General features: G+C 37.5%; 1 protein-coding gene across 3 annotated transcripts in view; it reads right to left on the bottom strand.

The window, feature by feature from the left end:
- Positions 1-12574, bottom strand: part of pou2f1a (POU class 2 homeobox 1a) — a 28232-nt gene that overhangs the window by 7814 nt on the left and 7844 nt on the right. For 2 of the 3 annotated variants that reach the window (XM_053476892.1, XM_053476891.1), the window contains exons 2-5: positions 7629-7699; positions 6836-6930; positions 2137-2307; positions 1535-1640 (exon numbers count right to left, since the gene is read on the bottom strand). In XM_053476892.1, the coding sequence (XP_053332867.1) occupies positions 1535-1640; positions 2137-2307; positions 6836-6930; positions 7629-7659 (403 nt within the window). In that variant the 5' untranslated portion in view covers positions 7660-7699. The remainder of the gene's footprint in view (positions 1-1534; positions 1641-2136; positions 2308-6835; positions 6931-7628; positions 7700-12574) is intronic. The other variant, XM_053476893.1, reaches the window with a different exon arrangement.

Raw genomic sequence — 12574 nt, 5'->3', positions numbered from 1 at the left:
TATGAAAAAATGCATTATTTGTAGGGATGCACCGAAATGAAATTCTTGGCCGAAGCCGAATAATAATGAAATGCTTGGCCGAAGGCCGAATACCGAACGCGGTGTTTCGCATTTTTTCCCATTTATTTTGCCAATTTATATAAATTATTTATTAAATAATAAAAATTAGCTTTTTACTATTTTGTGTTGCTTTTCAGAAAAATAAATCAAATAACAAAAATACAATTTAAAAATATTTATTTAACACTGAACATTTTTTAACATTCCAGCAGATATTATACAAACAAAGCAGAATATAACTTAAAATAAATAAATTAGTAAAATAAAAAAATATTTTTATTTGGCCATCTTCGAAGCCCCCCTTCTTGAATAGCCTATGTTAGGGCTATAACTGACTGCTGAAAGAATGTAACTCTGTATGTCTACAACAACAAATGTGCATTAAATAGTGCAAAAAATGTGGATTTGCTGCTGCTGTTCCCGTAGCCGCCGCCGCCGTGTCTTTCTCGTACTCTGCATGATGTTCGGGGTGTCTTGATTTTAAGTGATAAATTAAACTTAAAGTGCTGTACGCTTTTGCAGATGCACCCCCTCTGGACAATTCAGCAGAACAGTGTCTGCAAACGGCCGTTTTTGCCTCTTTCTCTGACACTTTAAAGTGCTTCCACACTGCTGACATGTTTGCTGCATAAAGCGCGCGCCTCTTACTCTGCGCGGGTTACTATTTGATCTCGTCATTAAAAACGTCATTGTTCAGCAAAATTTATTCGGCCGAACACCGAAAGTGCTTTTTTTGTTTATTTTCGGCCAAATAATTTCGGTTGCCGAACATTCAGTGCATCCCTAATTATTTGAGGGGTATTTCAGCAGGAACATTAACAGACACACTTGATATGGGGCAAATATGAGACCCTTGTTAACTTATTAAAGAAATAGTAAAATACTGGATGTTTAAATAGAGGGGAGAAAAAAAAGCTATCCTCCCTCCCCTGTCAATCTGTAAGCCATGTGCATGAAAGACGGCATATTGGACGTCCCCCTGTGCACGTTATACAGCCCTGCGACACTGCATGAGCAGCTGATGTAGTTGACTGTCTTTTTCTGTCTTGAAGGGACAACATGATATAACCGGGAGTGTGAGGGCTATGAAAAGCGAAATCTGGCTGGAGAAACATGCCGGACTCCACTATACTATGTACAGGCCGTCCCTGACTTACGAATGAGTTCAGTTCCGGGAGCACGTTCGTAAGTTGGATTTGTTCTCAAGTCTGACAAAGTGAGTCTTGTACGCCTTTGACGAGAATATGCAATATGAAGCATACCGATCCACTTGACTGTCTGTCGCCTTTCCCCACACTGCCATCATGTGGCCAAAAATTGTAAAAATACACCTAAGGAAATTAATCTCACACGTCAAATGTAAGTGTTGCCTCTGTGCAAATTGCAAGGGGAATCCAAGACAGCATTTTGTCTCGGTTTTCCATTGTGAACGCTTTTGTTAAGAATACCTGTATGTTGCTGTGAGAGTACATACCAGTCTGGCCTTGAGGTGAAGGAGAGATGATAAACTGAGCAGGCTGAAGCTGTCCTGGCTGCACCAACACAAACTGCTGCAGGTTATGACCAGTTGGCTGCAGCTGCTGTAAGGGAGCAAAAATAAAGCAAGTTAGGGATAAAAAAAAAGGGGGTTATTATTTGATAATAATAAACCTATGAACTTATGTTTATATATAATATTTGATAGCGATTAAGTGTGTGTGTGTGTGTGTGTGGGGGGGGGGGGGCGGGGAGTCCATGGGCATATACTTTTTCACGTGAGTCAGTCGTGCTCTTTAACTAATCAGATGTGACCTCGTCATTTCAACCAATCATAACCCGCCAGGAGCATGAGCCAAATTCTGTTTACATAATAAATAAACCTGCTCTCGAGCAGGTTCAAGCTTACGGATATGTTGCTATGACAACGAATGCGAAAAGCGCATCAAAGAACGAAACAATCCAAGATCAGGACAAATCCACAACAATCAAATCCAGCTACCCGAGTTAGCAACGTACGAAGAACGGACCCCAGAAACCCACTCATGTTTATAATATTTAAAAGATCTAACGTGTGTGTAACCACTGTGTCGTTCTTACTGATGCGATCTGTATAGGCTGTGAGAGGGTAATGGGAGTGGCAGCAGAGGCAGAGATGTTGGCTCCAGTGGTGCTGCTGCTCTGTTGGCCTGATGACTGCTGCTGCACGGCCGCTGCCAGGATCTGCTGCGCCTGCTGCAAGAACAACTGCTGCTGCGTTGCTGAACTCAACTACACACACACACACACACACACACACACACACACACACAGAGGAAACACTTAGCACATTGTTACACACTTAACTAATGTATCAGAATAAAAAAAATTATTAAAACAAGGCAATTAAGTCAAAAAAAACTCCTACACCGGCGTACTGCATGCTTTCTGTATTTGTTCTATGTTGAAAAAGTATTCCTGTGCCATTGTACAATCAAGCACAATCACCAATCATACAGATCAATTAAAATTTTACTGAACTTTGTAAAAAGATTTTACGTTTTAGGGAGATTTACAGTAAAAGCCTGCATCATATAATGAGCTTCAGCAACTAAACTTGTTTTTGATGAACAATTGGGCGTGTGAGGGTTATCTGTTAGAAAATGTAATGAATAAATTTTGTAAAATATATAACAAAAATATAAACGCAACACTTTTGTTTTTGCTCCCATTTTTTAATGAGATGAACTCAAAGATCTGAAACGTTTTCCACATAAACAAAATAACCATATCTCTCAAATATTGTTCACAAATCTGTCAAAATCCGTTACGATGAAGAACTGGAGTCAAGTTGAGACCCCAATGAGGACGACGAGCATGCAGATGAGCTTCTCTGAGACTATTTCTGACAGTTTGTGCAGAAATTCCCTCTCACACCCTCTCACAGCCTATACAGATCGAAAGATATGGTTGTTTTGTGTATGTAGAAAATGTTTCAGATCTTTGAGTTTATCTCATAAAAAATGGGAGCAAAAACAAAAGTGTTGAGTTTATATTTTTGTTCAGTATATATATATATAATATAATAAATAAAATAAAAAGACGGTTGTGTAGAACAGGGGTCGGCAACCTTAAACACTCAAAAGAGTCATTCGGACCAATTTCCCACAGAAAAAACATCGGGAGCCACAAAACACTTCTTACATCCAAAATGAAGACAACACTGTGTAAATGTTGTAAAATGTAAAAACTATAGTGTGTTGCATTTATGAAATCAATTAACTGCTACAGAGTAAACAAAAAAAATTTTCTGTATGCAACTAAAACATTTTGAACATGTTGAAGGTTACGTCCAACTAAAACAAACAAACAAAAAAACTCATTGTCTGAGTCCTCCTTGTATTATCCTGTCTTGAAATAAAAAGTCGAACGCAAATCATCCTCCTGCAGTAAACCAGAAATGCCGTCTGCTTCTGTGTGCCGTCATCCTTTTATCACGTGTACTAGAGCGAGCAGCCAGCGTTCATCCTGAATAAAACCGGGGTTCGAAACGCTGAATAAATCGTGAGTCAGCGTATGTGTCGCACATCGGCGGTTTGACACATATTTTGACAACAAAAAAAGTAAACATGTTTTATTTTATTGTTACAAGATCTCCATAATCTTCAAATTTAGAATTACATAAAAAAAAATTAACTAAAATAACTTTAAATTAAATACTCATTATCTACTTCCCAAAGCCACAGGAAAAGGCCCAATAAGGTTCCTATGAACACTAGGGAGCAGTATGTAATTTAATCAAATCTTTTGATTAACAGTATTTTGATAGTTTGCAATTATTTAGGTAAATTTCCATATTAAATAGACTAAAATCTTTATTTTAGTCAAAGCACTAAAACAAACCACTCGTATCTTCCGCAAAATGCTAGCAGAATATTCTAGAAATAATAGCGCGTCACCTTGCGCTTATAGGTGGTTGGTGCAGTACTGCCATCTAGTGGACAAAAAAAAATCTCTCTCTCTCTCTCACATGTATATTAAATTTTAATGAAGGTTTTCACAGGTGTATTTGGCCGACCTTGAGGTAACATATGAGCTTCTTCATTGCAACTTTAACGGAAAACGCCCTTATTTAAAAAAAATATTTTTTTAATCATTCGGTCATCTCAAAAGTCAACAGATGGCTCTGTACATTTTGTAATACGCACTCGCAATGTGCAATTTACTTGCATTCACTCCCACACTTCACGGTAACATGAAAACTTTAGCTCATTCCAAAATTCAAAGGATGGCGCTGTACGTTTTTTAAAAGAACATCTAGTATACACGTGCACACTGCTTCGTACAGGAAGCAACTGACCAACACTCAGCTTAACAAGTCACATTACAAATATTTGTCATTTAAATACTTTAAAACCTGTAAGAAATATAGCTGTTTAAGACACAGCAGACTGCCAGTGAATTGAAAATTGCAATGCTAGAAAATGAACACACTCTGACTATGGGTAATTTGGGAATGCCAATAAGCTTAATCTGTAGGACGGAAAATAATAATAAGAAAACAAACCCTGCACAGAGAGAACATCCAACCTAATCATCTAAATTCTCAAAAGTCAATCTTCTTGTTTTTTCATTTAAAAACTTTGAGTTGTGCAAGTTGGTTATCTTCATTGGCACAGGTGATAATCACTAGATGACACAGAAGCGGAGAGGACCAAAGGGTTAAGAGCCAGAAAGGTCAACTTGGCATTGCAGGTAAGATTTCCATATTTTCACAGTTATCCGTGCACTCATAGGAAGCCTGAGTTTATGGAGTTGGCTATTAAGATTAAATGTAATTTCTGGGCTGAATAAATTCAAATACATTTTATTTGTATAGCGCTTTTAACAATTGTCATTGTCGCAAAGCAGCTTTACACAATCAAAAGAATTATTTGTATATAATAAAAAGCTTTACAAGAGTGTACAATAGGCAACAAAGAGACAAAGATCTCGATTTCCAGTGATAGAATCTAATATTTCCATCCACCAACAAAACTGACTCTGTGAAGCACTTTATTTTAAAAAAATTGTCTCAAACCTACTGATTACACACACTTACACCAGTCTCAAAACATGGGAGCAAATTAGTGGAATTAGTTCATGCTCACAAGTTGACTTTTGAGACTTTGGAGCCATTTGAGAGGCAAAACATCATTTCTTTATACTCCTACAGGTGAACTGTTCTGCTAAATTTGTTTAGAATAATTATCATGGTGGATGACCGATATATGTGCTTTTTATTAAAAACTTATCTTTTTTGGTTTAATTTAATTTATAGTTAAAATGTTACACTCTTGTATTTGAAGTTAATTAGTATTGTTTAAATGCTGCGCTCGGTTTTTACATGAGAAAACTAATGTTATAAGAAAGGAACAATCTACATTTAATTAACTATTACAGTTTTAAACCTTTAAAAAAAAGTTTAACAAAATCGGGGGGGAATGTAATATAGAATCGGGATATTTATAGAATTTTTTATCAAATCGGCACCGAGGTACCTTGATATCATATCGGGGGCGAATGGTGAGTCCTGTCCCTACTATTTACATGTCTGAAATCACTGTAGTCCTCTAATGAGCTACTAATGAGCATAGGAAAAAAAAAAAAAAAAACAGAATTGGATGAGAAAAATAGGTCTAGTTATGGAAGTTTAAAGAGCAAAAAAATAATTGTGTAAATCAAACTGCTTGTAGTAGAGGACCTTATACAGTGTAAATATATTCTGCATAGATTTGCATATCCTCCTTCACCTGCTTTTAGACCGACTGCAGCACCAGTTTAATTAACATACCTCTCTGGTCGCTTCAGCCCGTTCCTAAGAGATAATTAGTGCAGAGACATTTCTCTCTCTTTTTTTTTTCTTTTAATTTATTTTCTTAAACAAGTGTCATACATAAACATATCAAAAACAGTGAATTAAATGTATTATTATTACTAATATAGATCAAATGAAAAACTCCCCACCCACCCCGAACATACACTAAAACCTACACACACACCCCTGCATCCTTCAGCTCAAACGAATCTGTGTGAATTAGGTTATATATACATACACACAAACTCCGATGCATTTCCCAGTTCAGATAATCATTCAGGCAGTACCTGTACGTTTGCAAAATAAGCGATAAATGGTTGCCATTTGTGAAAAAACATATTAGTAAAACATATAAAACACATTTTATCTTTTCTAGCTTAAGAAAAAATAATAAATCTTTAATTCACTGAGAGATTGAGGGACAATTAACGGACTTCCAAAGTAAAAGTATTGAACGTCTGGCCAACAAAGATGAGAAGGCGACGACATCTTTATGTGCAGAACTCAATGGAACTGAATCATCTGTAATGCCAAAATATAGCAGTTAATGAACATGGCTTCAACTGTACCACCCCCCTACCAGGCGAAGGTGAGGCTTTGTGTTTACCGGACATTGTAACCACCTTTAGAGACGAATATACTGTATGGGAAAGAATAACAGTAGCGAATTTAATAATTTTAACAATAATCCTCCCACAACGCGTCCTACTTCATTACGAGCTCAATGGCGCCCCCCAGAGGCACTTCTCCTAATAAATTATACCGACTGGTCTCCACGGAGAAGGAAGGAATTTTTTTACTACTATGGGAATCGAGAGGCAGTGCTTTAATATCCGCCTAGTTTATGTTCTCACTCCCCGAATAATAAATTACAGGAAGAGACAAGAAGGTGACTGGAACCAAGCTGAATTTTTCTGCATGAGAATGTTAACACTGGAAATTATATATATTGTTTTTATTTACCTGCTGGAGCAAGGCCTGTGCCTGCATGTTGCTGATTGCACTTGTTGCTTGTCCGTTTGGTTTTTGCTGCGAGTCCGGACCGTTTGTTTGAGCAGCTGGAACAGAAAAGAGGAACACACACACATATACATGCGTTAGACAAAAATAAAACAAAACAATTGCTTAAGAGCTTTCACTTTGGAATTTATTCCCCATGGCAGTTTCACTTGATTCTGTTGCTGCACTAAGAAACACACACACAAAGACCAGGGTTATTTATGAGTGATGAAATCTTGACTTGATCCAAAACTTGATCCAAAACTGACCATCGAGCCTCATCTCTAAGTGCTGCTGCGGCCGCCTTGGATTTGACCTCCAAAATTGCATGCAGCTTTTTGTGCCAGACTCACAGCTCCTTAAATCCTACTTGCAATACTGTCAACAATTAAAAAACAAAACAAAACAGTAACTGCTGTAATTACCGAAGCAAGCATGCTCAGCTGGCGCCAAGTTTTGAAATCAAAACGAAATCTGCATTTTTCTACTTAAAAATGCAACGCACTCCTCCCTCCATGCTTTTACCTGATTGGATTAAACTACAGGCTTATTTGCAAGCCAATTTGACAGAACACAAATCCAAAAAAAAAAAAGTAGTTAAAGTTAAATAATAATAGCTACCCAAGGAAAATAATTTCCATAACCTCATGAGCCATTTTCACACACATGGAAACTTCAGGCCTTTTTCCCCCCTCCCTGGGTACAAAAATAAAAGAAGCGAATACACGTAGAAATACGTAGAGGACTACATACTCACCAGAAACACTCAAGTCCATGATGTCTAGCATGAACGGATTTGATCAGGTGTTGGAAGGTGTAGGAAAGAAGCTGCACGTAATGAAAAGCGAAAAAAATTTTAAATAAAGGAAAATAAAAACCTGCAGAAGTCCACCAGTAGCTCCTGTACAAATGTAATACTGACAGTTACAGTGAGGGGTGTGAAGTAAGGAATTCTTTCGCAGCTCGGCGCACTGAAACAAAAGACCGCGAATGGGAGACTAGCATCCATAATGAAGCGTAATCAGTATTCAGCTGATTAAAGCCTTATGCAAATACTGCGCCCTGTTCCTCGTTAGCCAAGAGCAAGCTTTGAAGTCCTACAAGCCATTCATTTCACACAGAGAGAGAGATCTCAGAAAGCTTTCTGCATAATTCAAAAACGCTCATAAATATTTATCGGTTCATTTGCATATTAATTGGATAGCTCCTTGGGTAAGGCAGGCACGGCAGCAAGGGAAAAGTAAAAGCCCAATTACTGCCAGTGTGTGCCTGTTTTAATTAAGAAGAAAGTGAGAAACACCACCCCCCTTCACCCCCCAAAACAACATAATCTCAGCCATCACACATCAGAGAAATGTATTTCCCGACTAGATCACCACCGTGGCAAGTCTCAAAACAACATAAACAAACAGAACTAAAAGAATAATCAATTTTACATACATTAAACATTTTTTTTTAAAGCAGGATTGCTGTTGAGGAGATTGGCTATCTAACACAGGGGGTAATTGATAGATAAAGTTAAAATTACTAATCATCTCCAGTTGAGGTAGACATTTTCAGCAGGTGTTTAATTTCAGATGACATGTAAATTAGGAAGCAAAGCTTGGGCAGTATGAAAAATTTAGGACGTCATTCTACCTGCTCACACACGACATGAAACATCATACCACCTCCGCAAAAGCAAGGGTGCATATATTACACCCTCACTTCATCAAATTATATTACTCTCAGGATTTAAAGGACCCACCCATGTTTATCTACCTGCTGGTTAAATAAAATAAAAAAATAAATAAATACATTTTCCTGATTGCCTAATAATTTATGGCTCTAATAATTTGAGGGATCTTTATAAATAATTCAAAACATCAACCAGTGAAGAAGTCCTAAAAACAACAGAGACGTGCTGCTGAACAAGTGCTTTACATCAGTGATCTCCAACCACAGGGCTTAGGACCAGTACCGGGCTGCTCAGAAAAAATTTTAAAAAATATTTTATTTCCATTTTATTGACTACTGCACAGTGCTAATGCACACCCACTGTCAAGTTGACTTTTGAGTGTCATTTGGTAAAACATCCTGTTTCTTCATAATCCTACAGGTAAACTATTTACACATGCTGCGTGGTAGGAGTGAATTATTTGCTAAGTTTGTTTAGAAATAATTAAGGCGAATGAGAGAAACGTGCTGAAAAACTTGAAGTTAAATGTAAAACTCTTGTATTTTAAGTTAGTTTGTATTGTTTAATTGCTGGGCTTGGCTTCAAAAGTGAAAAAACTAAACGTTATAAGGAAGTAACGAGCAACATTTAATCAATCGTTAATTGGTAACAAAATCAGGCTTGAAATTGCGATATTTATTAAAATACTTATTAAAATCCTGATACTTATACTTGGGTATCTTGATGATATCGTATCGGAAAGTAACCGGTGATTTCCGTCCCTAACAGCAACCTATCAAAAAGTCAGTGAAATCATTGTAGCCCTTGATGGAAGACAGGAACTATTAAGATCGCAATGATAATATAAACCTACCTATGAGAGTAAAAAACAACTGAAAAGAAAAAATAGAAAGAAAAAAAAAAGGTGATTTGATGATTGTGATGTCAGAATTGTGTTTTATAAAGATCAAATTGTCTTTTATTCACTTGTGTTTTATCTCTTTTCCCACACTTCTCTCCCTATCGGTAGAGAAAAAATATGCCTTTGCAGGGGCCTTTTACTGTCGCCTTGCACCTCCAGGGTCCGGGTTTGATTCCCCGGCCAGGCTCGATTCCCATCTCTGTGTACATGGAGTTTGCATGTTCTCCCTGTGCTTGGTGGGTTTCCTCCCACAGTCCAAAGATATGCAGGTTAGGCTAATTGGTGTTCCCAAATTGACCATAGTGTGTGAATGAGTGTGTGTGCGCCATGTGATGGATTGGCACCCTGTCCGGGGTGTACCCTGCCTCGTGCCCTAAGCCTCCTGGGATAGGCTCCAGGTCCCCGAGACCCTGAATACAAGATAAAGTGGTATAGAAGATGAATGAGTGAGTGCCTCTACAGAGATTCTTAAAAAAAAAAGAAAAAAAAAAAGATAGAGAACACTCATTGGTGAGACAGCAGAAGAGACTCTGAGACCACTAACAAAAAAAAGCTCTATTTAAAACAAAATGCTGGACATCCCTGAATTATTATTATTATTATTTTTTGCAACAGCTCCGAGCTAGGACTTAATAACATAAAAGTATGACTGAGACAAGTTCAACGCTGTCGACAGTCTGGATACAGTCAAATCGAAATATCCCGAGATTGCCACAAAAACACTGAAATAACAGTTTATATATGTGTATTCCTTCGCTTCATCTCCCATTACTTCTAGATGAACCCGTCTCACGAAAGGGAAACTACCTTAGCGTTTATTCAGTGTTATGATACGATATTATTTAATACACTTTATTATGCTCTGTCTTACATAAAACGGGTCTGTGGTGAAAAAAAAATATTGGCGATCACTGGTCTACACTAATTTAATAATATTAAAACCACTGACAGGTAAAATGAAAAACAATGAGTCTTTTGTTATGAGGGATGGGACATATTAGGCAGCAAAACGAAGAGTCAGTTCTCAAAGTAAAGCAGGAACAATAAGCAAGTGGAAAGATCTAAATGTCTTGGGAAAATGACAGATCCAGTGGACTTGCATTGTGTGGGTGAACACTACAGTAAATATGATGCTGTGGGTAATGTTTTGGGAAACCTTGGGTCCTGCCATTCATGTGGATGTTACGTTGACATGAACGTAAACACCGTTGCAGACCAAGTACGCCCCTTCATAACAACAGTATTGCCTAAAGGCAGCGGACTCTTTCAGCAGGACAATGTTCCCTACCACACTGCAACCATTGTTAAGAAACGGTGTGATGAACATGACAAAGAGTTTAAGGTGTTCACTCGGCCCCCGGAGTCTCCGGGTCCGAGTGTGATAAAGTGTCTGTGGGATTTACATGACAAACCAGTCTAGCCTGTGAAGACCCCACCTCAGGACTTGAAGCATCTGCTGCTACTGTAACAACTTGATTTGATTCTTTAAAAATAGAGATTACAAGTTAACTGTTTAAACAGACGCTGATCCGGTGAGACGTGCGTTTACATACTCAAAGCGTTTAAACAGATTATAACTAGCAGAAAATAACAGAAGTACTAGTTTTTCTCTAAATATGAGGTTAGCTTTTCCACTAAATCCCACTTGTTATAATTGGTTAAAAGAATTCAACCTCATCTATGGTTGTTTCGAAGCTTTATAAAGTTTTAAAAAAATAAAAAAAAAGGGAGGCTAATCAGAGAAATAGTTTGTTCTGATCGAGTTTACTATGCAGGGATGGAAGCAAAACCTCTTGGATATGAATCAAGCCATCTAATGTAACATATATGTGAAAAAACAATAATTGTTATAATTAAAAATAAATATTTGAATCAAGATGTTTACATGGCTAATATTTACCTGAACGATTCATGTTTTACACAGTCTCTCTCATTCCAGTTTCTTTAATTTTGATTGGGCCAGATCAGATCAGACTGCTCTGATTGGGACACTATTCACATTATTATTGGAATATCAGGGACCGTGTCACAATGGTCTGGTAGCACCCAGAGGAGTCCTATACAATATTAGGCAGCAGATTTTAACGTTATGGCGTTATATATATGGGTATATATGAACATATATAAACACTTTACATATATAAAACATTTTGTTACAACAATGTTTAGATTTTACAAGCACACTTGTGCTTTATAAACTACACAGATCAGCCATAATTTTAAAACCATTCTGCTGAGGTTGTGACAAACAACCAATTGTTCAATTAACATTAAAACCAAAAAAAGTTGTTGTGCCCTGGGGCATCTCTCACACCTCAGGGCATGTGGCTCCACAGGACCTCTGGGTGTGTGTGGGTGTGTGGGGTTCAGCCGCGTTCATCGATGGTGCAAACACATCGCTTGTGATGTAGACGATGTTGAGTAGACCCATGATAACCCTAGACGAAAGATTTACTCTACCAACATGAGCCATTAGAACATTCAAGGTTGTTTAATAAAAAGAGATAATCATAACCACGTTTACTTTACTTTTGGTACAGCTCTCACATTATGTGCCTTTCGCTCTGTTCACATCTGCCATTATATCACGCACCCTGAGCGATCAGTTACCTGGCATTAGGTATTGGGTAACAGTTTGTGATCGGATTTCATACACTGCTTCCTGTCAAGGCTGGCCGGCACATTTACTTTGCCAGACTTTCGCTGCACTTATTTTCAGGCAGAAATGTTTTAACAAATCCTCTCATACACATGTAAAGAAAAAAAATATATAAATATATAAATAAAACTAAGGAAGCTTAGTAATGAAACAGCAAACAATGCTATGAAAAACATCTGCTCATTTCCGCTGTTATAACATGGGCTTTATCTATTTGCCCAGCAGCAGTCTCACAATGGTCATGTAGAAAGTACTGTGCAAAAGTATTGGGCCACCTTTTGTCCCCCTTCATATTTTGCATCCAAAAAGACAGACTTTCTAGTATTTCTAATGTTTTCTTAAGGAATAGTTCTCCAGGCTTCCTAAAAAACATTTTTTGTGTCTCATTTTCAACACAGTCCCTGTACCTGACCAGTTTTAGAGGAATGTTTTTTGTTTGTTAAGCCACTCCTATGCAACCTATGC

The sequence above is a fragment of the Clarias gariepinus genome, chromosome 18 (assembly GCF_024256425.1).
Source record: "Clarias gariepinus isolate MV-2021 ecotype Netherlands chromosome 18, CGAR_prim_01v2, whole genome shotgun sequence".
Lineage (NCBI taxonomy): Eukaryota > Metazoa > Chordata > Actinopteri > Siluriformes > Clariidae > Clarias > Clarias gariepinus.
This window is presented reverse-complemented; position numbering and strand designations above follow the sequence as displayed.